Source organism: Belonocnema kinseyi, chromosome 10 (assembly GCF_010883055.1).
Source record: "Belonocnema kinseyi isolate 2016_QV_RU_SX_M_011 chromosome 10, B_treatae_v1, whole genome shotgun sequence".
Lineage (NCBI taxonomy): Eukaryota > Metazoa > Arthropoda > Insecta > Hymenoptera > Cynipidae > Belonocnema > Belonocnema kinseyi.
The window spans coordinates 9,645,928-9,671,469 of record NC_046666.1 but is presented as its reverse complement, the minus strand read 5'-3'; the positions used below and the strand labels follow the sequence as shown (position 1 = coordinate 9,671,469).

At 19.5% G+C, this 25,542-nt stretch overlaps 1 protein-coding gene across 1 annotated transcript in view; it reads right to left on the bottom strand.

Annotated features, from left to right (window-relative positions):
• LOC117181755 (probable E3 ubiquitin-protein ligase RNF144A) overlaps positions 1–25,542 on the bottom strand; it is a 37,890-nt gene that overhangs the window by 10,738 nt on the left and 1,610 nt on the right. The window contains exon 2 of the mRNA XM_033374719.1: positions 9,728–9,890. Coding sequence (XP_033230610.1) covers positions 9,728–9,890 — 163 coding nt within the window. The remainder of the gene's footprint in view (positions 1–9,727; positions 9,891–25,542) is intronic.

Here is a 25,542-nt window from a genome sequence, read left to right as displayed (position 1 = left end):
TTTTCAACGAAATATTTTAATTTTCAACTAAAGATAGACCTTTTTTCAACAAAAACTTATGAATTTTCAAATATAATTATGAATCTTGAACTGAAATAGTTGAATTTTCAACCAAAAAGATGAATTTTGAACGAAGAAGATTAATTTTATACCAAAAAAAATAAGAATTTTCAATAAAAGAGATTGATTTTCAATCAAAATAATGAATCCTCAACAATAACAACAAAATTAGTTTTTGTCACAGAAAAAAAACATTCAACCAATCAGATGAACTTTCATAAAAAAATATGTGTTTTCAACTAAATTGATAAATATTTAAGTGAGCCATTTCAATGTTTAAACAAATAGAAATTATTTTTCCACATAAGAATAAGAATTTTCAAAAAGATAAATTTTGAATTAAATTATTCAAACATAAAAAAAAAAATTTTTTTAACAAAAGAGTTCAACTTTAAATGAAGCAGTTAAATTTACAACAAAAAAGGTACATTTTAAGCTAAACTCATAAATCTTAAACTTTAATAGTCCAATTTTCATTTAAAAAAATTAATTTTCTACAAAAAAAAGAAGAATTTTCAACAAAAAGTATGAATTTCAATTAAAATTTGGAATTTTCTATAAAAAAGGACTTTTAATGAAAGAATTTAACATTTTACCAAGTAGCTACATTTTTAGAAAAAATATGCATTTTCAACTAAAGTGAAGAATCTTTAAAAAAAATACATAAATTTTCAAATACGATAGTTACATTTTCAAGAAAAAGAATTCATTTTCTGTGCAAAAAAAAAAGGAATTTTCAACAAGATAGCTACTTTTATAACCAAAAGAATTAATTTTTTATATAAAAACAAACGAATTTTAAACAAAATACATGAATTTTCAATGAAAAAATTTAATTTTCAACTGAATATACACCATTTTTCAACAAAAAACTTATGAATTTTCAACTAAAATTACGAATCTTTAACTGGAATAGTTGAATTTTCTACCAAAAAGGTGAATTTTCTTCCAAAAAAATAAAAATTTTCCACAAAATATATGAATTTTTAACAAAAAATGGAATCGTTAAATTTTCAGTTGAAAAATTAAATTTCAAATAAACAAGATTGATTTTAAAGCAAAAATTGAATTGTTTAATTTTAAATTAAAAAAAAATTAATTTAAACGAAAGAGATGAATTTTCAATAAAATAGGTCAATTTTCATTTAAAAAAATGAACTTTCCACTAAAAAAAAGGAATTTTCAATTAAAATATTGCATTTTCCACCAACAAAATTAATTTTTAATAAAAGATTAAAAAATTCTTAAAATACACGAATTTTTAACGAAATAATTCCATTTTCAACTTAAGATAGATCGATTTTCAACCAAGCTGACTAATAATTAATTTTTTACTCAAAGGAATTCATTTTCAACTGAAATGAGAAATCTTCAACTGAAAAAATAAATTGTTAAGACATTAATTTTCCAGACAAAAAAATCAACTTTTCAATGAAATACATGAATTTTTAACCAAACAGTTGAATTTTCAACTAAAAAATATCAATTTTCAATACAAAATTAATTAGTTAAATTATGAGTTAAAAAAATTGTTAATGACTTCTTAAAATCTCAGAAAAGAATGTAAAAGATTTTAAAGAAATTTTTTATATATAATTCGATGAAGATTAAGAGATATTTACAAGTTTTAGAAACATTTAAAAATAATTATAAAATTAAAAACATTTTTTTTTAATTAAACATTCATGGGAAAATTTCAAATGGTTTTTTTTATATAAATTCTAAGAGAAAATTGAAAAAGATTTTAAAACATTTTTAATTAATTTACTAAAATTGTGAAAAAGAATATGAAGGATTTTAATGCAACATTTTGCATTTTTACAAGATTACACAATTAAAAAAAAAAGTAGTATAGGTTTAGGAGATTTAAAAATAATTTACAACTTGTAAAGATTTCAAAATTTTGTTTAAAAAAATGTAGATGTCGAAAAGAAAGGAAACTAAAAAATTATTTTCTATTTGGAAAAATTAATATTAAGGGAAAATTGAAAAAGGTTAAACGCATTTCAAATGATTTCCTACAATTTAAAAAAAAAGTCAAAAATAATTTAAAACTTGAAATCCTTCTAAAATTTTTGAAAGGCTTTGAAAGATTAACACAAAAAAATGTCTTAAAATTGCTGGGAAAATCTGACATAATTTTTTCGTCGTAAAAAACTAAGTTATGACGAAAATTTAAAAACATTTCAAAAGTTTGTTAAAAATTTGAAAGATGCTAGGTCATTTTTTTAAATTTTGAGTGATTTTTCAAAATTTTAAGAAAAATCCTTGTCAGTTTAAAAGACATTTAAGAATTTCTAAAAGTCCTAAATATCTTTTAAGCGTACTCGAATTTTTCCTAAAATATAGTAAAATAAATTAATTTGCTTTAAAACTTTCTAGATTATTTTTCAACATATCTGAAATCTTCGAAAATCTTTTTGGAACTTACTCAAGAATCTGAAGAAAGTTATATTTATACGGCTTTAAAAAGAAACTGATAATACTTTTTTCCTTATTTTAAAATCGTTGAATCTAATTTTAGCTCAAGTTCAGGTGTTCAGCATTTTTACAAATAAATAGTTATTTAAAAGCTTTATTTTTTCTTAAAATATTTTTATTTTAAATAGTTTAAAAATCCTTAAAGTGCTTCTAAATTTTATTTCAAAATCCTGAAAAATCACGTTGTTTTATTTATATGTTTTAAAATTTTATATTATTTTTGAAATTTTTTTCAGAATTTCTAAACATCTTTTAAAATGATTCGACTTTTTTCCTAATTTTTTAAATCCTGATAAATAAAACAAATTTCCTTAAAATCTTACACTGTCATTTTTGATAATTTGTTGTAAATCTTTCTAAATATTTTTAAATATTCTCTTGAAATGAATTTTTCAAAATAAAAAATCATTTTCAATTTTTCTACGAATCTTAAGGAAATGCTTTTTATTTTTTTGAAACCTTTCACAATTCTTAAACAACTTCTAAATTATTTGAAATCATTTCAAATTTTTAATTAATTTTATAAATTTTCGGAAATCATTCAAAGTTGTAAACTGATTGAAATTTTTCTTTAAATTTTCAAAAATCATTCAAACAATTTTTAAATATCTTCCACATTTTTGAAAAAATTTCTTAATGTTTTTATATTTTCTTTAAAATGTAGTTCTTTATAGCAAAAAATTATTTCAGATTTCTCCAGGAATTTTAAAAGATTTTACTTTAATCTTTCGAATTTGTCTAGGTATCTACTGAAATTTTTTCATGTTCCTGAAGCCGTTGAATCTTATTTTTAAATAATTTACAAAACTTTTAAATGTCTCTTAAGGTTACCAAAAAAATTAAAAACACATTATTTTTTTCAAAAATTTGGTAATCTTGCAAAAATGCAAAATTTTTCTTTCCAATCCTTTACACTCTTTTTTTTGTTTTAAATTTTCAAAAATTTACATTTTGTTAAAATTTATAATTATTTTTTTAATTTTTTAGAACTTCTAAATATCTCTTAATCGCTCTCGAATTATTTCTAAAATTCTGATTTAAAATCTTCCTGATTCTGTTTATAAATTTTGAGAAATCATTTGAAATCTTTTGAAATCTTTTTCAATTTTCTCTTAAAATCAATATTTCAAAATGAAAAATCATTTCAAATTTTCTCATGAATCTTCTAAACATACTTTAAAATTATACTACTTTTTTTGTCGAAAATTCCACAATTTTTGTCAAAAATTCGTGTTTTTTAGTTGAAAATTAATCTTCTTCTTGGTTTAAAATTAACTCTTTTTTTGAAAATTCAACTATTTGATTGAAAATGAAACTGTTTTTGGTTAAATTTTTCTTTAAAAATTTTTTGAGACAGTTTTGGTTTAAAATTTAAAATAGTGTTAAATGAAAATGCAAATATTTGGTTGAAAATTCATCTATTTGATTGAAATTTTTGTTTTTGGGTAGAAAATTAATCTTTTTGCCTAAAAATGCATGTTTTTTATTAAAAATTTAACTATATTTGTTTGAAAAATAGTTTGCTTTGTTAAAAAATCATTTTTTGTCGTTGAAAATTCAACTATTTAGTTGAAAATTCATCTCTTCGGTTGAAAAATTTACCTTTTTTTAATGAAAATTCAAATATTTGGTTAAAAATTCATGCATTTTGTGGAAAAGTTGTCTTTTTTGTAGAAAATTAATACTCTTGTTTAAAAATTAAACTAATTGATAAAAATAGAATATTAACCTTTTGTTAAAAATTCATTTTTTATTGCAGAAATATTTTTGGGATGAAATTTCAAATCTTTTTTTGAAAATTTGTCTTTGATTTAAAATTTAACTATTTTATAGAAAATACAATTTTGTTGAAAACTTGTTTTTTCATGTTAATGCAAAATTCATCTGTTTTAAAAACAATTTTGTTGAAAAATAATAATTTTTGCTTAAAAATTCTGTTGTTACTGATATATTTCTCAGTTAAAAAATTAATTTTAAACAAGACAAAAAGGTTTTTTTTCTTTAAAAAAGATTAATTTTCAAAAAATAGTTCAACTTTCAAACAAAAAGATGAATTTTCATCTAAAAATATTTTTTAAAATAAATTTGTATTGTAATTTTGAAATTAAATATTTTTCTTAATATATATTTTTTAAATTTATCTTTTTGATTGAAAGTTTTACTATTTTGTTTGAAAAATAAACTTATTTAATTGAAAATTCAACTACTTTGGTCAAGTTAAAAATTTTCCTTTTTTGGTAGAAAAATATTTTGGATAGAAGGTTCAAGAATTTAGATAAAATTTTATTTCTTTCGCGAGTAAAAAATCTTTATTTGTTGAATATTCGCCTTTTTGGTTTTAAAATTGTTTTTTTTTTTTTTTTTGTATAAATTTCATCTTTTTTTGATTAAAATATAAACTATGATACTTTTTTCTTGGGGTTTGTTTTTCTTTATAAGTTGAAAATTCAACTATTATGTTAAAAATATTATTATTTTGTTAAGAATTCAAATATTTCGTGAAAAACCATCTTTTATATTAGAAAAAAATGTGTAGTGAAAAAACCTTTAATTGATAATACAAATAAGTAAAAATTTTAAACATCTTTTTAAATTTTCAACCTAAAAAGTTAATTAAAAGATAGTTTAAAGTTTAAGAAAAAAAGGTACATTTTAAATCCAGAAGGACGAATTTTCTGCCCAAATAGACGAATGTTCAACAAAAAGAGTTTAATTTTCATGAAAAAAAGGTGATTTTATTAACAAAATACTTAATATTTCTAATTACAAAAATAAATTTTCAACGGAAAATGAAAGTCATTGAAATTAAAAAATTTAACTCTAAGGCTAAAAATTTTTCCATTTGAAGTAATAAAAACTAAATAATAAGTAATAAAAATACTTAAATTATTTAAAAAATAATTTAAAACGTTCTTATATCTTTTTCAATTTTCTTTTAGAACTCATTAAAAAAAACATTTAAAATTTGTTCACGAATCTTAAAAAAAACTTTTGTTCACTTGAAACATTTCAAAATTATTAAAAAGTTTTTAAATTTTTGTTACGAAATTTTCAAAAAGCTGCTTTTCCTTAAAATGTTTTAGAAATATTTTCATGTTTATAATTATTTTTAAATCTTTTTAAAACTTCTAAATGATTTGTAATCTTTCTCGAATTATTTCTAAACATTTTCTTGAAAATCGTCTACATTTTGTTTTGAAATTTAAGGAAGTTATTTAAAATCTTTTGAAATCTTTTCCAATTTTCTCTGAAAATTAATTTTTCAAAGTGAAAAAAATTGTTTTAAAAGTTTATCTTTTTAGTAGAAAAATCTTCGTTTTTCATGAAAATTCATCTATCTTTGTTTAAAATTAACACTGTTGTTGAAAATTCAACTATTTGTTTGAAAATGCAACTGTTTTTGGTTAAAGCCAAATTATTTTTTATTATTAGTTGAATTTTCAACCTAAAAAGACAAATTCCCAACAAAAAAGTGTCATTATTTATATTTCAATCAAAAAACAAAAAATGTATACAAATTTTTTTTTAACTCAAGAAAGAAATAATATTTTATCTAAATTATTGGACCTTCTAGCGAAAATATGAATTTTCTCTATAAAAATTGAATTTACAAACTAAAAATATGCCTTTTCAGAAAAAAAAATAATTTTCCACGGAACTGATGCATTTTTACCCAACATAAATGAAATTTCAAACCGAGAAAATTATTTTTCTATCGAAAAAGGAGAATTTTCCACTAAAAAGGACAAATCTTCAAGAAATGGGAAAGTTACATTTTCAGGTAAAAAATTTATTTTAAACTAAAAAAAAATCTTATCCTGGAATCTTTTTTAACAGAAAATTTATCTATTTTTTTGAAAATTAATTTTTTTGATTTAAAAATTCATCTGTTTTAGTAAAAATTTCATTTAAAAAATAAATAAAAATACCTCTTTTTGGTTAAAAATTATTATTCTTTTCTAGAGTGTTCAAATATTTTGTTTGAAAGATTTGGTTGAATTACTTTATAAAGAAATCATTTTTTTGTTGTTGAAGATTTATAGAAAAATAATTTTCTGGGTTTGAAATTTAATTTTTGTTGGATAAAAATGCATCAGTTTAAAAATGCAAATTGTTTGTTTGAAAATTCCATTTTTTGTAGAGAAAATTCGTATTTTGGTTGAAGATTCGACGATTAGGTAAACTTTTCTTTCTTTATTGATTAAAAAATCTTTATTTGTTGAAAATTCGTCTTTTTGTTTTTAAAATTCTTTTTTTTTTGTAAAAATTTCATATTTTTGTTATTGCAATATAAAATATGACCCTTTTTTGTTAATAATATTAAAAAACTATTACTAAAAAAGATGAATTTTTGAACAAAAAAATCAATTTTTACGAAAAAAATTGAATTTTCAACCCAACAAGACGAATTTTTTTTGATTGATTGAAGGCTTATGCCTGCTTGAAAATTCAACTGCTTAGTGGATTTTTTTTTGTAAAAAAATAGTTTTCTTGGTTTAAAATTTGATTTTTGTTGGATAAAAATGCATCAGTTTCGTGGGAAATTATTTTTTTTCTGGAAAGTCATTTTTGTTGTTGTTGAAAAATCAATTTTAGCAGAGAAAATTCATATTTTGGCTAGAAGGTTTAATAATTTAAATAAAATATTTCTTTCTTGAGTAAAAAATTGTTATTTGTTTAAAATTCGTCTTTTTGTTTAAAAACTTTTCTTCTATAAATTTAATCTTTTTTATTTAAATATAAATTATGGCACTTTATTGTTGGAAATTTATCTTTTTAGGTTGAAAATTTAACTATTAAGTGAAAAATTTAATTTTGTTGTTGAAATTTCAAGTATTTTGTTGAAAAGCCATAATTTATATTAAATTTTTTTTTCGTTAAAAATGCGCTATTTTACTTGCATTTTTTAAAGATTGATAATTTTTAGTTGAAAATTCTCCTTTGTTTCGTAGAAAAATAATTTTATTGGTTTGAAGTTTTATTTTTGTTCGGTAAAAGTTCATCAGTTTCGTGGGAAATTAATTTTTTTCTGGAAAGTCATATTTTTTGTTTGAAAATTCAATTTTTGTAGAGAAAAATCGTCTTTTTTTTTAAAAAAAGTTTTTTTTTCTATGAATTAAATTTTTTTATTCAAATATAAACTATGACACTTTTTTCTTGGAAATTTATCTTTTTAGGTTGAAAATTAAGTTATTATGTTAAAAATGTAATTATTTGGTTGAAAATTCAATTATTTTCTTAAAAAGCCATATTTTATACTAATTAATTTTTTTTCGTTAAAAATGCGTTAAAAATATTAGTGAAAATTCTCATTTTTGGTAGAAAAATAATTTTCTTGGTTTGAAATTTTATTTTTGTTCGGTAAAAGTGCATCAGTTTCGTGAAAAATTATTTTTTTTCTGGAAAGTCATATTTTTTGTTTGAAAATTCAATTTTTATAGAGAAAAATCGTCTTTTTAGTTAAAAAACTTTTTTTCTATAAATTTAATCTTTTTTTATTTAAGTATAAACTATGCCACTTTTTTCATGGAAATATATATTTTTAGGTTGAAAATTAAGATAATATGTTGAAAGTTTAATTATTTGGTTGATAATTCAAGTATTTTGTTGAAAAGTCATATTTTATATTAACTAATTTTTTTTTCGTTAAAAATTCATTATTTTACTTCCATTTTTTAAAAATATTAATCATTTTTAGTTCAAAATTCTCATTTTTTGATAGAAAAATAATTTTTTTGATTTGAAATTTCATTTTTGTTTCATAAAAATGCATCAGTTTCGTCGGAAATTAACTTTTTGCAGAAAAGTCAAATTGTTTGTTTTAAAATTCAATTTTTGTAGAGAAAATTCGTATTTTGGTTTGAAGGTTCAAAATTTAGATACAATTTTCTTTCTTTCTTGATTTAAAAATCTTTATTCGTTTGAAATTCGTCTTTTTGGTAAAAAAAACTTTTTTTTCTATAAATTTTATCTTTTTTATTTAAATATAAACTATAACATTTTTTTGTTGGAAATTTATCTTTTTATGTTGAAAATTTAATTATTTTGTTGAAAATTCAAGTATTTTGTTAAAAAGCCACATTTTGTATTAATTAATTTTTATCTTTAAAAATTCATTATTTTACTTGAATTTTTAAAGTTAAATAATTTTTTCATTTAGTTTCTTGAGAAATTATTTTTTTTCTGGAAAGTCATATTTTTTGTTTCAAAAATCAATTTTCGTAGAGAAAATTCGTCTTTTTAGTTAAAAAATTTTTTTTCTATAAATTTAATATTTTTTATTTAAATATAAACTATGACACCTTTTTGTTGGAAATTTTTATTTTTAGATTAAAAATTCAAGTATTATGTTTGAAAATTTAATTATTTTGTTGAAAATTCAAGTGTTTTGTTAAGAAGACATATTTTATATTAACTAATATTTTTGTTCGTTAAATATTCATTATTTTACTTGAATTTTTTAAAGATTAGTCATTTTTAGTTGAAAATTCTCATTTTTCGTTAGAAAAATAATTTTCGTGGTTTGAAATTAAATTTTTGTTGGATAAAAATGCATCGGTTTCGTCGAAATTTTTTTTTTCTAGAAATTCATATTTTTTTGTTTTAAAATTCAATTTTCGTAGAGAAAATGGTTAAAAAGCCACATTTTATATTAATTAATTTTTTTATCTTTAAAAATTCATTATTTTACTTGAATTTTTTAAAGTTTAATAATTTTTACTTTTAGTTCCTTGAGAAATTATTTTTTTACTGGAAAGTCATATTTTGTGTTTGAAAAATCAATTTTTGCAGAGAAAATTAGTCTTTTAGTTTTAAAATGCTTTTTCTTTCAATTTCATATTTTTTGAATGAAATATAAACTATGACACTTTTTTCTTTAAAATTTGTCTTTTTAGATTGAAAATTCAAGTATTTTGCTAAAAAAAAAATCTTTTATAGTACAAATAACATTTTTTTGTTGAAAATAAATTTTAAATTTGTTAATTTTTATCTAAAATACTGTTTTATTTCGTTTAAAAAAGATTTTATGTTAAAAGTATTACAAGATTAAAATGCCGGTATTTGAATATTAATGATAAAAGGAAAATAAAGAATAATTAGTGAACGAAAAATCAGGCAATTTTGGAAACGATTATAAAATGATTTTTATTAATTATTATAAAATAATTTTATAAAAAATACAAACCTCTATTTAAACGATATTTGTGGTGCTTCTCCATAAGTTCGGCAGAGACAATAGTGGATATTTCTTTCAAAGAAAGAACTCCTTCCTGTTCGCATTTTGCATCCGGGCAACTTATCTCGTAAGCTCCCTCTTCTATCTCAAATTCGACGTATGCACACATGCACTGAAACGTGAAAAAATAAAAAAAATAAAAAAAAATAAAAAAAATTACAAATAATGAGATAAAGAGAGTTATCTTATCTCTTCATCGAAAGGAGAAAACGCTATTCCTATGCAAATATATCGTAATCTTCTGCACAAAATATTTTCGACATCAAACATTTCCTGCAAATAATTAAATATTTTTATATTTTTCCTACCGAAAATATCTTATACGAGGAATATAATTGAAGAAAAAAATTCACGGTTATTTTCGGGTTCGCATTTTTCACGGCCAATGAAATTTAAAAAATCAAAATATATTCTACACATTTTTCCATATAAAATAATAAACAATAAGCAAATTAAAGCATTCAAAGTGGAACTCTTGAATTCCAAAATTTAAAAATTGAACTTTAAAAGTTTTTCCAATTCAAAAATTGTGTATTCAACTGCTAAAAGATTTACACGTACCAAATGGAAGGTACTAACACTTTTCAATTAAACAATGTTAAATGAAATGCAAATAAACTGCAAATTTTAGAACTTTTATCAATTATAGAGTTCAAAGATTCAGATTAAGTTCCAAAAATATAAATCCACGTTAAAATTTTCAATAGTCTAAATTAAAGAATCAAGCAATGAACTTTAAAAATTTTCAAAATTACATTATTTTAAGTAATTTCAAGCTAGACACTTAAAAATGGAAAAATAATTTTTTTAACTCAACTGTTCTTAAATTAGGAGTTAAATTATTTTTATTTTAAATAGCCTAGGTAGCCTTCGAAAGCTTTAAAATTTTATTTCAAACAAAATTTCATTCAAAATGATTTTTGAATTTTTTTTCGAAACTTTTCAATATATTTCAAAATGAATTGAATTTAATCTATAACTTTTAGAAAATTCTGCAAATTAAAAAAAAAATAATTTTAATTTATAAATAATAATAAAACACTTATTATTTGTAGAAATATGAAAGTAATTTTAAGAGATATTTAAAAGTTTTAAAAAGAATCGAATTAAATTTAGAACTTGAAATACTTACAGCCGAATTTAAAATAAAATGTAGATTTTTGCAGATTTCAAACAAAAAATTCAGAATTTTTTTAAGAATTGTGAAAGACTGCAAAATAATAAAAATTTTATTAAGATTCTTAGGAAAATTGAAAAGGATTTTTTACTTTGAAAAATTATTGTAACAGAAAGTTTAAGAAGATTTTAAAACATTTAAAAAATGATTTAAAAAGAACATGGAATAATTTAAGGATTTTATTTAATTTACTGGATTTTCAAAAATTATAGGGAAATTTCGATTATTTTTCTTAACATTTATTTTGAAATTTACCTTTTTACTTTAAAGTTTTACTATTTTGTTGAAATAGGGGAAAAGTCTTTTTTTGTTTAAAATTAATTTTTTAACTGAATAAAAAAACTAAAAATGATCGATTTTCAACCAAACATTAAATAGGTAAATTTTTAGTAAATCAATAGATGAATTTTGAACTAAAAAAGATAATTTATTAGTTTTTAATTTAACAAAAAATGCAAGTTAAATTTTTAATTGAAAAAATTAATTTTGCACCAAACGGGATGAATTCGGAACCAAAAATATAGTTGTGAACTTTTTACATTTAAAAATAATTCATTTTCAGTGTGAATTCTTCTTCTATATTCTCCATGCTGAATTTTTTTTAAAATCTGTTTTGTAATTTTAGCAAATTTTTAGAATAAAAATGTTGTCCAACTTTGATTTCAACCGCTTTTTAAATAATTGTTAAAATTGTGATTTTTATAAATTATTATATCATTTAGTTTAGAATTCTCAATTCGAAAATCTTTCACTTTAAAAATTTTCAATTTAAGATTTTTAATTTTTAAGCATATATTTTAATTTAAAGAATTTTAAATGCATTTTTAAGGGTTAAAAAAATAAATAAAAGTTAGAAGTTTTTATAATCGAAGATTTTTTTACAAAAAACAATATATATCATTCATTCCGATAATTTTATTTTTAAATACAAATTTTCATAATTTATCAATAATATATTTTTAGTTCAGAGTTTCAGGTCTTCATTTATATTATTTTGTATATTCAATTTAATTAATAAATTTATTAATATATTATTTCTATTAGTTTGTTTAGCCTTTAAAAAATGTTAACGTGCATTTTACTATTTTAAACTTAAAAGTAAATCCACAATAATATAGTCAAAATTAAAGTTTTTTATTGAATTTATAATGTTGTGAGTCTAAATTATTTAATTTCTATCCAATTTAATTTGAAATTTCTTAATGTAGAAAAAGAACTAATATTTAATATTTAGCAATATTTCACTGTTCATTTAAGACGAGTAAATTGAAACAAAATATTTAAAAGAAAATTATTTAAAACTAAATTGTTTTACTTTGAAAGCTTTAAATCTTTAGATTTTCGAAGAACTTTTAAACTTTTAGCGTTAAAAAAAAAGATTCAAAATTAATTAAAAACGTGAAATTATTTTAAATATCTTAAACGAACTGTGTTAACATTTTTTTCAGAACTTCTAAATATATTTCAAAATTAATAGAAATTTTTCTACAATTTTTAAAAATCTTGTATATTAAAAAACAATCCTTAAAAACTTCCATAATTTTTCAAAGTAAAAATTCATTTTCAATTTTCCTAAGAATCTTAAAAATTTTATTATTTATACAAACAAATGAAATTTAAAACCAAAAAAAAAAATATTTTTCTACCAAAAAATGAGAATTTTTAATTGAAAATAACTAACCTTTAAAAAATTAAAGTAAAATCATACATTTTTAACGAAAACAAAAAATTAATTAATATTAAATATGGCTTTTTAACAAAATGCTAAAAATTTCAACAAAATAATTAAATTTTCAACATAATTGTTGAATTTACAACCTAAAAAGATAAATTTTCAACGAATAGTAAATATTTATAAATTATATATAAATATTATATATTAATCAATCTTAAAAAAATGGAAAAGTTACATTTTCAGTTAAAAAATTAATTTTAAACAAAAAATGGCTTTTCCACTATTTCAACAAAATAGTAAAACTTTCAAGTAAAAAGTTAAATTAAAAAAAAATTAAGAAAAATAATCGAAATTTTCCTATAATTTTTGAAAATTATTTTGTTAAAAAGCCATATTTTATATTAATTAATTTTTGGTTTTCGTTAAAAATGCATAATTTTACTTTAATTTTTTAAAGTTTAGTTATTTTCAGTTAAAAATTTTCATTTTTTGGTAGAAAAATAATTTTTTGTTTGTTTTAAATTTCATTTTTGTTGGATAAAAATGCATCCGTTTCGTGGGAAAACAATTTTTTGCTGAAAATTCAAACTGCTTGTTTGAAAATTCAATTATTGTAGAGAAAATTCATATTTTGGCTTGAAGGTTCAACGATTAGCTAAACTTTTTTTTCTTTCTTGAGTAAAAAATCTTTTTTCGGAACTTTTAAATATATTTCAAAATAAATTGAATTTTTTATATAATTTTTAGAAAATCCTTCAAATTTAAAAAAATTTGAATTTATAAATAACAATAAAACACTTATTATTTGTAAAAATATTAGAGTAATTTTAAGAGATATTTAGAAGTTACTTACAGCGGAATTTAAAATAAAATGTAGATTTTTGCAAATTAAAAAAAAAAAATAGAACTTTTTAAAGAATTGTGTAAGGCTTCAAACAAATAAAAAATTCTGAAGATTCTTAGGAAAATTGAAAATGAATTTTTACTTTGAAAAATTATGGAAGTTTTTAAGGATTTTTTTTAACATGCAAAATTTTTAAAAGTTACTTAAAATAATTTTACGTTTTTAATTAATTTCGAATCTTTTTAAAACTTCTATGTATCTCCTAAAATTACTCAAATTTTTTCTGCAAATACTAAGTGTTCAATTGTTATTTTTACGTCACAATTTAACAATTTCACTCATAAATTAAACACTTTTTAAATTGAACAATTAAAATTGTAATGCTAAAAGTTTAAAATTTCTTCGAAAATCTAAAGATTCAAAGCTTTCTATGTAAAACAATTCAGTTATAAATTATTTTCTTTTAAATATTTTGTTTTAATTTACTCGTCTTTAATGAACAGTGAAATATTGTTAAATATTAAATACTTATTCTTTTTCTACATTAAGAAATTTCAAATATAGTCAATTATGACTATATTATTATGGATTTATTTTCAAATTGAAAATAGTAAAACGCACGTACATATTTTTAATGGCTAAAAAAATTAATAGAAATAATATATATTTATAAATTTATTCATCAAATTGAATATAAAAAATAATATAAAGGAAGACCTGAAACTCTTAATTAAAAATATATTATTGATAAATTATGAAAATTTGTATTTATAAATAAATAATAATAAATAAGTTTTAAAAACTGTTAAAATCGAACTTGGGCAGATTTTTCATCTGAAAATTCGTAAATTTTCCGGTTTCCCTGTTTTTAGTAAAAAAATCTTCGATTGTAAAAACTTCTAAATTTTATTTATTTTTTAACCTTTAAACTGCATTTTAAAATTCTTTAAATTAAAATATATGTTTAAAAATAAAAAATCCGAAATCGAACATTTTTAAAGTGAAAGATTTTCGAATTGAGCATTCTAAACTAAATGATATAATAAGTTATAAAAATCGCAATTTGAAAAATTATGTTAAAAACGGTTGAAATCAAAGTTGTACAACATTTTTATTCTAAAAATTTGCTAAAATTCCCGGTCAAAAAAAAATTCACTGTCATTTCGCGGTTTAATTATTTTTAATTGTAAAAAGTTCAAAACTATATTTTTGGTTCCGAATTCATCCCGTTTGGTGAAAAATTAATTTTTTCAACTGAAAATTTAACTTCCATTTTTCGTTAAATTAAAAACTAATAAACACTATTTTTTAGTTGAAAATTCATCTATTGATTTAGTAAAAATTTAACTATTTAATGTTTGGTTGAAAATCTATCATTTTTAATTAAAAATTCAACTATTACGTTTTCCTTGATAATTCATATTTTATTATTAAAAATCTAACCGTTTTGCTGAAAATTGATAGTTTTTAGTTGAAAATTTAAATATTTGTTAGAAAATTAACTTTTTTTGTTGAAACTTATTATTTTTTGGTTGAAAATTGAACTGTTTTGTAGAAAATTCATCATTTGGTTGGATTTAACTGTTGATAATTTAGAATTAAAATCTTTTTGGTTAAAATATAAATTATTACATTTTTTATTTAAAATTAGTCTTTTTTGATTGAACTAGACTATTTTTTATTTAAAATTAAAACCTTTTTTGTTTGAAATATCAACTATAACATTTAACGATGAGAATTCATTTTTTATTCCTGAAAATTAAACTTTTTTATTGCAAGATGAACTTGCTTGTTTAAAACTTATTTGTTTGCAAAAAATTCATCAACTTAGTGGAATAATAACCTCTTTTGTTGAAAATTAAAATATTTTTTTGAAAATTCGTTTTTTTTCATTAATTTTTTTAACTGAAAATTTAACTAGCTGGATTAAAAACTATTAACCTATCTTTTTTTTTGGGAAAATTAAATTATTTGGTTGAAAATGAATATTTGTTAGTTGAAAATTCAACTGTTGATTAAAAATATACCAAAAATTCTTTTTTTTTCTTTGAAAATTACTTTTCTTAACTGAAAATTTACCTATTCAATTTTTAGTTGAAAATCGACTATTTTTAGTTAAAAATTCAATCACTAAATTTTTCGTTGAGAATTCCTCTTTTTTGGGTTTAAATTGTACTGCTTTGTAAAATTTTTATAGTTTTTAGTGTAAATTTAATTATTTGGTAGAAATTTAAATTACTTTCTTGAAACTTATTATTTTTTTGGTTGAAAATTCAACTTTTTTGTAGAAATTTGTTCTTTTTGTTCGAATTTAACTGTTATTGTTTTAAAATTAAACCTCTTTTTGGTACAATTAATCTATTTTTTATTCAAAATTAAAGCCTTTTTTGTTTGAAATATCTACTATAACATTTATCATTGAGAATGATTTTTTTCTCGAAAATTTAACTACTTCTCTGAAAATTGAACTTCTTTGTTTAAAATTTATATATTTTTTCTGAAAATTCACCCATTTAATTGAAAATTCATCTCTTTTGTTAAAAATTTATTTTTTAAACTAAAGATTTAACTATTCCATTTTTGGTAGAATCTTTTTTATTTGAAAATTCAATCATTCGGTTGAAAAGTAACTTTTTTTGGTTGAAAATTCAAATATTTATTGAAAATGTAACGCAAATAAATTTTGTTTTGTTTGAAAATTACTTTTCTTTACTGAAAATTTACTTATTAATTTCATTTTTTGATGAAAATCTGTAATTTTTAATTAAGAATTCGACTATTACATTTTTCGTTAAGAAGCCATCTTTTTTTATTTAAATATATACTAATTTGTTAAAACTTCATTTTATTATTGGAGAATGAAACTATTTTGTCCAAAATTGATAGTTTTCAGTTTAAAATTTAATTATTTGGTAGAAAGTTAACTTTTTTGTTGAAACATATTATTTTTAGATTGAAAATTCAACTGTTTTGTAGACCATTGTTGCTTGGGCTTAAAAATTTCACTCTTTTATAGAAAATTCGTATTTTTTCTCTTGAAAATTCAGCAATATGGTTCAAACTTTTTACTCAACTGCTTTTGAATGAAAATTAGAATTTTGTTGTTATTAAAAATTCAACTATTACATTTTTCCTCGAGAATTCGTATTTTATTATTAAAAATCCAACTGTTTTGTTGAAAATTGATCATTTTTAGTTGAAACTTTAATTATTTGGTAGAAAATTAACTTTTTTTGTTGAAACTTATTTTTTTTGTCTGTTACAAATTCAACTTTGTTGTAGAAAATTCGTCTTTTTTGGGTAAATTGATCTGTTATTGATTAAAAATTGAACTCCTTTTCGTTGAAATAAAAATGATTACATTTTTCGTTGATAATTCATCGTTTTTTTTTGTTGAAAATTGTACTACTTTGAAAAAAAATCAGTTTATGGTTTAAAAATGTAACTATTTGTAGAAAGTAAAATTTTTTGTTAGAAGCTATTAATTTTCGATTAAAAATTAAACTGTTTTGAAGAAAATTCTTCGCTTTGACTAATAAATTCAACTTTTTTAAAATTAAAATTTTGTCTTTTGTCTTGAAAATTAAGCAATAAGGTTGAAATTTTTTTCTCAACTGGTTTTAATTGAAAATTAGAATTTTGCTGTTAAAATATCAACTGTTATATTTTTTGTTGAGAATTTATGTTATAGATTGAGCTTAACTGTTGCTGATTAAAAATTAATTAAACTATTTTTTGGATGAAAAATTAGCTATTAAATTTTTTGTTTAAAATTCATCTTTTTTGGTTGAATTCAAATATTTTTTTATTTAAAATTAAAATCTTTTTTATTTGAAATAAAAACTGTAACATTTATTATTGAGAATTCATATTTCTCTTGAAAATTCAACCGCTTTGTTGAAAATTTATTTCTTTGGTTGAAATTTCCTTTGTTTCTTAATTTTTATTCTTTAAAAATTTATACGTTTAATTAAAATTTTAATTACTGCATTTTTGGTTACAAATTTATCTTTTTTAGTTAAAAATTCAACTATTGATTGAAAGTGTAATGAAAATTATTTTTCTTTTAATTTAAAAATTACCTTTCTTTACTGAAAATTTATCTATTTAATTTTTCGATGAAAATGTATCATTTTTAGTTAAAAATGCAACTATTACATTTTTTGTTGTGAATTAATTTTTTTTTAATAGAAAATTGTATCACTTTGTTGAAAATTCATTTTAGTGTTTGAAAATGTAACTCTTTTGTTGAACATTTTATAGTTTTTAGTGTAAATTTAATTATTTGGCAGAAAAAGAAAATTTTCTTGGTATTAAAATAACAACTAATTTTTTTTTTTCAATTAATATTTTTTGGTTCAATTTAAAACTACTTTTATTTAAAATATAAATCTTTTTTGCTTGAAATCAACTATAACATTTATCGTTAAAAATTCATCTCTTTGGTTAAAATTAAAAAACTATTTCATTTTTCGTTGAATATTTATATTTTTTAGTTGAAAATTCAACTATGTTAAAAATGAAGGTTTTGTAGGTTAAAAAATTAAATTTTTTTTTTGGTTGACGCTTAATCTTTTTTGTTTGGAAATTCAACTATTTTGTTGTATTTATAAAAAACACTTTAAAAATGATTTAAGATTCAGCGTTGAATATTCCCTTTTTTTTGTTGAAAATTAATTTTTTAACTGAAAATTTAAAAGTGTTGCAATTTTTTATTATTAAATCTAACTGCTTTATTGAAAAATGGACTTTTTGGATTGAAATCTATTTTTTTTTGTCAATTTTTAAAGTATGTGACATGATTAGTTTAAGATATTCGGTGCTAATTTGCTCTTTTTATTATTTGCACAAACAGTGAATCATTCTTGCTTCTGCGATGTTTTACATTCTTTGCGTAATCGACATTAGCCAGGACGTGGAATTTCTTTTCAAATCTGCCTCTTCTTTTTACGTAAAAGTAAACATTTTATATTACTTTGTATTTGCACTTGAATAAAAAAAGATTTGTTCAAAATGATTTGCAGTAAAAAAAATGTGTATCCTGCAAGCGATTTTTTATAAATTAATTTATTCTCAATTTTTTTAACTTCTCTCACCTTTTTATTTTTTTTATTTATTTTTATGCATATTTAGTTTTAATTAATGTGGGTACTATATTAAAGTCACTTTAAACTGCTTCAAATTCCTTAATTTTCAGAGGTAAAAAAGTTGCATTTTCAACAAGATAGATAAATTTTGAAACAAATAGTTGAATTTAGAACCAAAAAGATTAATTTTCTACCAAAAAAGACGATTTTATCAACAAATTAAATAAATTCTTAAACAAATAGTTGAATTTTCAATTAAGGAAGATCATTTTTCATCCAAATAATTGAAATTTATACTAAAAAATATCAGTTTTCAACCAAAAGTGGAAATATCAGAAGAAAAATAAAAAAAAGATTAATTTTCAACAAAAAATACGATTTTTTAACAAAACAAACAAATTCTCAGCCAAATAATTGAATTTTTAACTAAGAAAAAGATGAATTTTCAACCAAGAAGATTAATTTTTTTCTAAAGAACACGATTTTTTTAACAAACTAAATTAATTCTCAACCAAATAATTAGATTTTCAACTAAGAAATAAAAATTTTCATTTAAATAATTAAATCTTACACTTAACTAAAATGATGAATTTTCAACTTAAATTATAAATCTTCAAATACAATTTTTCATCTTCAACAATAATAATTCAATTTAAAAAAAAACGATTAATTTGGAACCAAGAAGATTTTTAAAAAAAATATAATAGAACTCATTAAGAAAATCTATTTTTTATTTAAAGTTCATTATTTTCCTTTTCAGAGTTTATTATTAAATTTTTGGTTAATAATACATCTTTTTAGATTAACATTTTTATAATTTCGTTCAAAATGGAATTATTTTGTTTTAAAAAATCAACTATTGGGTGGAAAATTCGTCTTTTTGACTTAAAATTCAACAATTTGATTTAGAATTTTATTGTTAATGAGAAAATTTATTTTTGTTTTAAAATACAACTATCTGGTTTAATTTTAATCTTTCTGGTTTTAAAATTAATCTTTTTCTCAACGGTTTTGTAGAAAATTCGTGTTTTTGGCTCGCAAATTCAAAAATTTGATACAAAATTTAACTATATGGTTAAAAATTCATGTATTTTGTTGAAAATTCGTTTATCTTTTAGTTCAAGATTAATTTTTTTATCTGAAAATGTTACCATTCAATTTTTTATTAAAAACTAATTTTGTTTATAGTAGAAACTCCAACTATTTGTTTGAAATTTGGTTTCAAAATTAATTTCTTTATGCAAAAATTTCACCTTTTTTAAAAAAAAAAATGCAACTGTCTGAATAAAAATTAACTTCTTTGTTGAAAATTCAGCTGGTTTGTAAAAAAATTGTGTATACGGCTTAAAAAATAAACAATTCGGTAGAAAATTTAACTGTTTGGTCGGAAATTCATGTATTTTATTGAAAATTGGTCATTTTTAAAAAAATGCTATTGTTCAAAACAATTTTTTAAAAATTTTAAATTAAAATCTTGATTGGTTTAAATATCAACTACTTCTTTGAAATTTAATATTTTTCGTTGAAGATTCAAAATTTTAGTTAAAAATTCATTTTTTGTTGTTAAAAATTAATTTTTTTTTTAACTTAATATTCAACTGTTTCTTTGAAAATTCAACTGATTGACTGTGAATGAACTTTTTTGTTGAAAATTATATTTTTTTATTATAAATTAATTCTCAATAATAAATTAGAAAAAAAAATATGAACTAAAAATGAATCAAATAAAATTTTGCAGAGAAATTGAATAGGGATTCATATTTACAACTCTTATTTAGAAAGTATAACTCAAGTTCACATAACTTTCTAAAATAGTGCCTGGGTAAATAAGTCGAATATCTCGATTGCCTCCCACAGGGTGGCCGTTATACTGGAGGAAAAAAAATTCCAGTCCTTTCCCGGTTTTCTAAAATTTTCCAAAGCCACAGAAATTAAAAAAAATTGCAGCTCTTAAGGTTGACAATTTTTTTATTTGAAGTAAACAAAAATGAACTGCAGATTGAAGACTTTTTTTTTTAATTTTAAATTAAAATTTTTAATTCTATTCCTTTTTCTTTAAAATGCCCGTCACGTTTTGATCAAATGTTATTTAGCAAATTGTTTAATTCAAGAAATGACTGAACATTTTTTTAGGTATAAAAGTGCTCAAAAAAAGTTACAATTTTTAAAAAATACTAAAGAAATTAATTTCTATAAAAAAGTGAAGAATATAATTGTAAAGAACATTTCAAGGAATACAATAAGCTTTTTTTAATTAAAATTTAATGAAAATTTACGACTTTTACCTAAAGCGGGTTAAAAAATAGCAATTTATTAATAACTACATATAAATAAACAATTATGAACTCTACTACTTTTTATTATTTACTCTTAGATTTCGGTTTTAGAATTTATTGCAATAATCAAAATTCAAACAAATGAAAATTTATCAAATGAACCAATTAAAATTGTAAACATTAAATTTTAAATGTAGAACTCTGAAATTTTTAAGATTTTTATTTCAAACAAAAACAGTAAAATTTAACCAAAGAATTTTCAAATAAATACATAAATTTACAACAATATATTAAAATTTTCAACCAGACGGATTAATTCTTTAGCAAAAGACGATTTTTTAATAATACATACTTTTTTTTAACCAAAAACAATACATTTTCAACCAAAAATTAAATTAATTTTTCATTAAAAAAAAAAGATTCATTTCTACTCAAGAACGAAAAAAATTTTTTGTCAAAATAGTGTCATTTACAAGCAAAGAAATCAATTTTCAATCGAAAAATATGAATTTTCATCCAAAAAATGGAATTGTCAACTAAAAAGTGAAAATTTTAGCTAGAAAAATTAATTTTTAACCTAAAAGGATGAAATTTGAATAGAGAATGTTGATATTTCAATTTTCAACAATTGAATTTTTAGTTTTCTTTAATATAATATAATTAAATTTTCAACTGCTGAAAATTCAAGGATCAATTTTCTTCAATTTTCGACAGTTGAAAAATAAATTTTCAACAATTAAATTACCATCAGTTAAAAATTTAATTTTCAACGTTCCTCAATTTGGAACAGCTGAAAATTTGTTTTTTCTCTGGTTAAAAATTATTTTTTTGAACTATTTAATGGAAATTTAATGCATGCATTTGATAAAAATTGGTCGTTTTTGACAGAAAATCAACGTTTTGGTTAAAAATTTAACTACTTTGTAGAAAATTTATATTTTCGGCTAAAAAATATAAAAATTTGGTACAAAATTTAAAAAAAAATTGGTTTAAAATGTATTTATTGTTGAAAATTTTGTCTTTTTGAGTGAAAATCTACTTTTGTTTTGTTAAAAATGCAACTATATGATTGGAAATAAAACTATTTTCTAGAACATTTGTATTTTCGACTTGAAAATACAACTATTCGGTAGAAAAATTAACTATGTGGTTGAAAATTTATGTACTACGTTGAAAATTTGTCTTTCTAGGTGAATACAATTTTTTTTTGTTAAAATCTAATCTATTTTTGTTGAGGATTCAAGTATTTCGTAAGAAATTCGCTTTTGCTGCTTAAATCTAAATGTTCTTTATTTTGAATTATTATCTGCCAAAAAGATTTTAATTTAAAAACAAAACCTTTTGAATTTGACAAAAAAAAAGTTTTTATTAACAAAATAAATACATTTTCAACAAAAATATGAATTTTTTACCAAAAAAAAAAATACGATTTTGTAACATAACACGTGAATTTTCTAGTAAAAATTATAAATTTGCAATCCAAATTGAAAAAGTTTAATTTTTAGTAATGAAAATGTACTTTCAAAAAAGAAATTTTACAAAAATATTCATACATTTTCAACAAGATAGTTACATTTTTAATCAGAAGGATTCATTGTATATATAAAAAAAAAATTTGTTCAACGGAATACATAAATTTTCAACAAGATTGTTTGTTTTTAAACAAAAGGATTAAATTCCTATAAAAAAAAGAATTTTCAACAAAATATATATATTTTGAAAAAGAATATTTTATTATCTTTACGTAGTTGAATTTTCATTCGAAGAAATTAATTTTCAACAGAGTAATTAAATTTTCAAATTACTAAGACAATTTTCAAGAAGAGTTGAAATTTGAACCAAAAAAATATTTCTTAGCCGATAAAGAAAACAAAATTTCATTGACACTCGAATTTCCAAGCCAAAAACACGAACTTTATAAAAAAAACAACTAAATTTCCAAATTTTTAATTAAAAAATTAATTTTGAAGGAAGAAAAATTTAAAAAAAAAACACATTTTCCATATTTTTTTGCTAAAGGGATTAATTTTCTATAAATCTAAAAAAAAGAATTTTCAACAAAATACAAAAATTTTCAACCAAATAGATTAATAGTTTTCTAAATATTTTGAATAAACTATATTTTTTAGTCAATAATAATGAAATAATTAAATATAAACTGTGAAATTAACAAGCTAAACATATGAGCATCATAAAAAATTGTTACATTTTCAACAAATTATTCAAACTTTCAGTTAAAAATTCATTTAAAAAAAAAAAATTTTTTAAACATACATAAAGTTTTAAATAAGATAGGATTAATTTTCTATAAAAAGAGAACAATTTTCAAAAAGATGATATATTTCATGCAAAATGTGTAATTGTCAAGCCAAAAAGATTAGCTTCGTACAAAACAGTTACTTTTAAATAAATAGTCAAATTTTTAACTATAAGGACAAATTTTTAGTTAAAAAATTAATTTTAAATATAAAAGCCCCATTTTTACCAAGAAAAAATACATATTTTTAACAAAATATATAAATTTTCAATACGAAAGTTACATCTTCAACCAAAAGCATTAATTTTCTATACAAAAAATTAATTTTTAAAACGATTATATTATATATTTCATTCAAAATGTGGAATTTTCTAGACAAAAAGACGATCTGCATACAAAACAGTTAAATTTTCAAGCAAATAGTCAAATTTTTAGTTAAAAAAAATTAATGATTAATAAAAAATAACTTTTTTTAACCAAAAAAGACAAATTTTCAGTAAAATACATAAATTTTCAATAGGATAGTTAAATTTTCAACCAATTAGTAAAATTTTTAGTTAAAAAGGATCAATTTTGGATAAAATACACACACGCATATATTATTTCAAACCAAAAAAATGAGCTTCATAAAAAACAGTTAATTTTTCAACTAAATAGTCAAATTTTTAGTAACAAACTTAATTTTTATTAAAAAGATAAATTTTAAAGCAAAAGCATTAATTTTCTATAAAAAAAAGAATCAACAAAAGACATAAACTTTTAAGCCATTTTAAACAAACTATTTTATCATTTTTTACGCAGTTGAATTTTCAATCAAAGCTAATTATTATTTCAGAATTAACTTTCTATAAAAAAAAATAATTTTCAAAAAGATTATATAATATATGTTTCATTCAAAATGTAGAATTTCCAAACCAAAAGAATGACCTTCATACAAAACAGTTAAATTTTCAAGTAAATAGTCAAATTTTTAGTAAAAATTTTATTTTTGACTAAAAGGATAAATTTTCAATAAAATACATCAATTTTCAACAAAATAGTTATATTTTTAACCAAAAGCATTCATTTTCTATTTAAAAAATCAACAAAAGACTTACTTTTTAGCCATTTTAAACAAATTATTTTATTATTTTTGACGTAGTTGAATTTTCAACCAAAGATTAATTATTACATTTATTAATTATTTTATAATTAACTTTCTATATATAAAAAAAGAATTTTCAAAAAGATTATATATTTTTTATTAAAAATATGGAATTTCCAAGCAAAAAAGACGGAATTCATATAAAACAGTTACATTTTCAACAAAATAGTCGAATTTTTAGTAAAAAATTTAATTTTTAACTAAAAAGATAAATTTTCAATTAAAAGCATTAATTTTCTCTATAAAAAAAAAAAAAGAATAAACAAAATACATTATTTTTTACGCAGTTGAATTTTTAACCAAAGATTAATTATTATTTTATAATTACTTTCTAAAAAAAAAAAGAATTTTCAAAAAGATTATATAATATATATTTCATTCAAAATGTGGAATTTGCAAACCAAAAGGATAAGCTTCATACAAAACAGTCGAATTTTCAACTAAATAGTCAAATTTTTAGTAACAAACTTAATTTTTACTAAAAAGATAAATTTTAAAGCAAAAGCATTAATTTTCTACAAAAAAAAAGAATCAACAAAAGACATAAACTTTTAAGCCATTTTAAACAAACTATTTTATCATTTTTTACGCAGTTGAATTTTCAATCAAAGCTAATTATTATTTCAGAATTAACTTTCTATAAAAAAAAAGAATTTTCAAAAAGATTATATAATATATATTTCATTCAAAATGTAGAATTTCCAAACCAAAAGAATGAGCTTCATACAAAACAGTTAAATTTTCAACTAAATAGTAAAATTTTTAGTAAAAAATTTAAATTTTGACTAAAATGATCAATTTTTAACAAAATACATAAATTTTCAACAGAATAGTTATATTTTTAAACAAAAGCATTAATTTTATATATAAAAAAAAATAATCAACAAAATACATACATTTTTTAGCCATTTAAACAAACTATATTATTATTTTTGACGTAGTTAAATTTTTAACCAAATATTAATTATTACATTTATTAATTATTTTATAATTAACTTTCTATATATAAAAAAAGAATTTTCAAAAAGATTATATATTTTTAATTAAAAATATGGAATTTCCAAGCCAAAAAGACGGAATTCATACAAAACATTTAAATTTTTAACTAAATAGTCAAATTTTTAGTTAAAAATTTAATTTTCAACTAAAAGGATTAATTTTAAGCAAAATACATAAATTTTCAATAAAGAAATTACATGTTTGACCAAAAGCATTAATTTTCTATAAAAAAATAGAATAAACAAAAGAAATATTTTTTTCGGCTTTTTAAACCAACTTTCATTATTTTTTACGCAGTTGAATTT